General features: G+C 39.8%; 1 protein-coding gene across 1 annotated transcript; it reads left to right on the top strand.

Annotated features, from left to right (window-relative positions):
• Positions 1-7: 7 nt before the first annotated feature.
• Positions 8-2,640, top strand: LOC135565913 (histone lysine acetyltransferase CREBBP-like; the record flags this gene model as incomplete). Its single annotated transcript, XM_065013901.1, has 4 exons — positions 8-19; positions 2,045-2,122; positions 2,250-2,335; positions 2,494-2,640. Coding segments are annotated over exons 2-4 (288 nt in total), but the record flags the coding sequence as incomplete, so codon positions are not given.
• Positions 2,641-2,713: the final 73 nt, after the last annotated feature.

Genomic DNA, 2,713 nt, shown 5'->3' with positions numbered 1-2,713 from the left:
GGCCCCGGACAGCCGTCCAGTGAGTAGACACTTTAACACACACACACACATTTGACAACATAGGTGTGATTAGCACTGCTTGATCCCAATTGCATGGCTCTATTTACTTCAATAGCTAGATTTCCATCCAATGGGCTACAGATTTCCAAAAATCTGCATTAAAAACTAAATGAGCATTCTCCCAGCAGAGGTGGGTGTCCATTAAACTTATTTTATTCCTCGTGTTTTTTTAGTTGTATTCTTTTTTGAAAACTCTATCATTGGGAAGGGCTTGTAAGCAGTCACTTCACTGTACAGGTCTATACTCGTTGTATTAGGCGCATGTGACAAATAAAAATTGATGCGTGTGTAATGACAGAGTGCATATAAAAATGTAAAAAATGCGGTTAATTACTCAGGTACTGTATCTAGTAGCAGAAGTTTAATGGTGTTTCAATCACATTTTCAACACTACTGATGGTTTTGTCACACAAACTGTTAGTCGACAAGTGTGCTGGTAAAGTGGACAGGGTTGTATGATATGAATGAGAACAAGATCCTTTATTTAATAATTGGCAGCCAAGCTACTAATCATCATGTCACCAACATTCAAATAATGGCCTACTGTCAATATTTGGGGGAAATTTGCATGATCACCGTGCACTTAACCACCATGTGAAGTTCATCATAGCTTGTTTAATCTGCCTATAAACTCTTCATGCTTTTCCACGTCGTGGTGGTAGGCCTACAATGTAACATATCATTGCGTGACTCCCAAGTTTACTTCGATATGATGGTTGTTATTAGAGGTCGACCGATTTAATTGGCATGGCGATTTAGTTAGGGGTCGATTTCAAGTTTTCATAAGTCGGTAATCTGCATTTTTGGACGCCGATTACATTGCATTCCACGAGGAACCTGCATTGCAGGCTTACCACTTGTTACACAAGTGCAGCAAGGAGCCAAGGTAAGTTACTAGCTAGCATTAAACTTATCTTAGAAAAAAAACAATCAATCTTCACATAGTCACCAGTTAACTACACATAGTTGATGATATTACTAGGTTAACTAGCTTGTCCTGCGTTGCATATAATCACAGCCTACTTTGCCAAACGGGTGACGATTTAACAAAAGTGCATTTGTGAAAAAAGCACAATTGTTGCACGAATGTACCTAACCATAAACCTTTTTTGCCTTTCTTAAAATCAATACACAGAAGTATATTTTTTTTAAACCTGCATATTTAGTTAAAAAAAAATCATGTTAGTTTCATGGGGCGGCAGGGTAGCCTAGTGGTTAGAGCGTGTGACTAGTAACCGGAAGGTTGCGAGTTCAAACCCCCGAGCTGACAAGGTACAAATCTGTCGTTCTGCCCCTGAACAGGCAGTTAACCCACTGTTCCTAGGCCGTCATTGAAAATAAGAATTTGTTCTTAACTGACTTGCCTGGTTAAATAAAGGTAAAATAAAAAAATAAAATACTTCCTATAATAACTGCAACCTAATATTTATTTCTTTACTGGGAATATTGAGCCACCAGCTTTCATGTGTTCTGAGCAAGGAACTTAAACGTTAGCTTTTTTACATGGCACATATTGCACTTTTACTTTCTTCTCCAACACCTGTATTTTTGCATTATTTAAACCAAATTGAGCATGTTTCATTATTTATTTGAGACTAAATAGATTTGATTTATGTATTATATTAAGTTAAAATAAGTATTCATTGTTCATTCAGTATTGTTGAAATTGTTATTTCTTTTCTATCTATATAGAAAATCAGCATGGAGCTTTTTTGGTCCTCCAATAATCAGTATCGACATTGGAAAATCATAATCGATCGACCTCTAGTTATTATATCACTATTTCTGCCGCAATATGTCGCATAATCAGTTATCCACCCTTGTCTAGCGTATTTTGTTTTTGGACATGAGGACATTTTACCGACACGTTTCCTGTTTCCATTAGGCCATCAGGTAATTCATCCGCATTAAATGATTGGATGGGAAACCTGGTTACTGAAGCCATCGATGCAAAGCTAATGAATGAGTTTCTCTTCACTCTCAGATGGTTCTCATGCTGACCCCTCCATGGTTCGACCCACCGGACCCAATCAGATGGTGAACAGGATGCACAACCCTGCAGGTAAGTTGTTCCTACAGTCATGCATGCTCAGCTCAGTTTGCTGCTTGGCACAACCGAACCAGTCTGAAGGGTGGACATATAATGGTGGCTAATGTGTGTTACTGGTTTGCTCTCTCGTCTGTCTAAGGCATTAATCAGTTTGGACAAATGGGTATGCAGTCATTAGGTCAGAGGTCAACGCCTCCCCTCCCACTTGGTGGACCTCTAAATCAGGTTAGTCGCCTCTCTCATTCCCAATGTCCAAATGAAGTTGGAAAGAACTGCATTCAATATTGATTGAAATGGATTATATTTCAACATTCCAATCACAGTGACTATAGAAAATAACCATGGTCTCATTAGAATAATTTATCTTGTTCGGTCTCACTCAGATGGGTATGGGGCCAACGCGGATGGGGCAGCCCATGGTGGCCCAGAACCAGTACCTCCCTCCTGGTCAGTTCCCTGGGTCCAGTCCTGGCCTCGGGGCTGGCCCAGTCGGCATGAACCATCCAGGGCCACAAGGAGGTGTGACACAGGTAAATAGAAACTGGAACCAATGCTGTAAGTAAAGGGTGACAGTAAAAAGTAGTTGTTATATTTGATGTTTGG

This window comes from Oncorhynchus nerka, unplaced genomic scaffold (assembly GCF_034236695.1).
Source record: "Oncorhynchus nerka isolate Pitt River unplaced genomic scaffold, Oner_Uvic_2.0 unplaced_scaffold_10576, whole genome shotgun sequence".
In the NCBI taxonomy this organism is placed as follows: Eukaryota; Metazoa; Chordata; class Actinopteri; order Salmoniformes; family Salmonidae; genus Oncorhynchus; species Oncorhynchus nerka.
The sequence above is the reverse complement of the archived record's forward strand: the minus strand, read 5'-3'. Positions and strand labels throughout refer to the sequence as shown.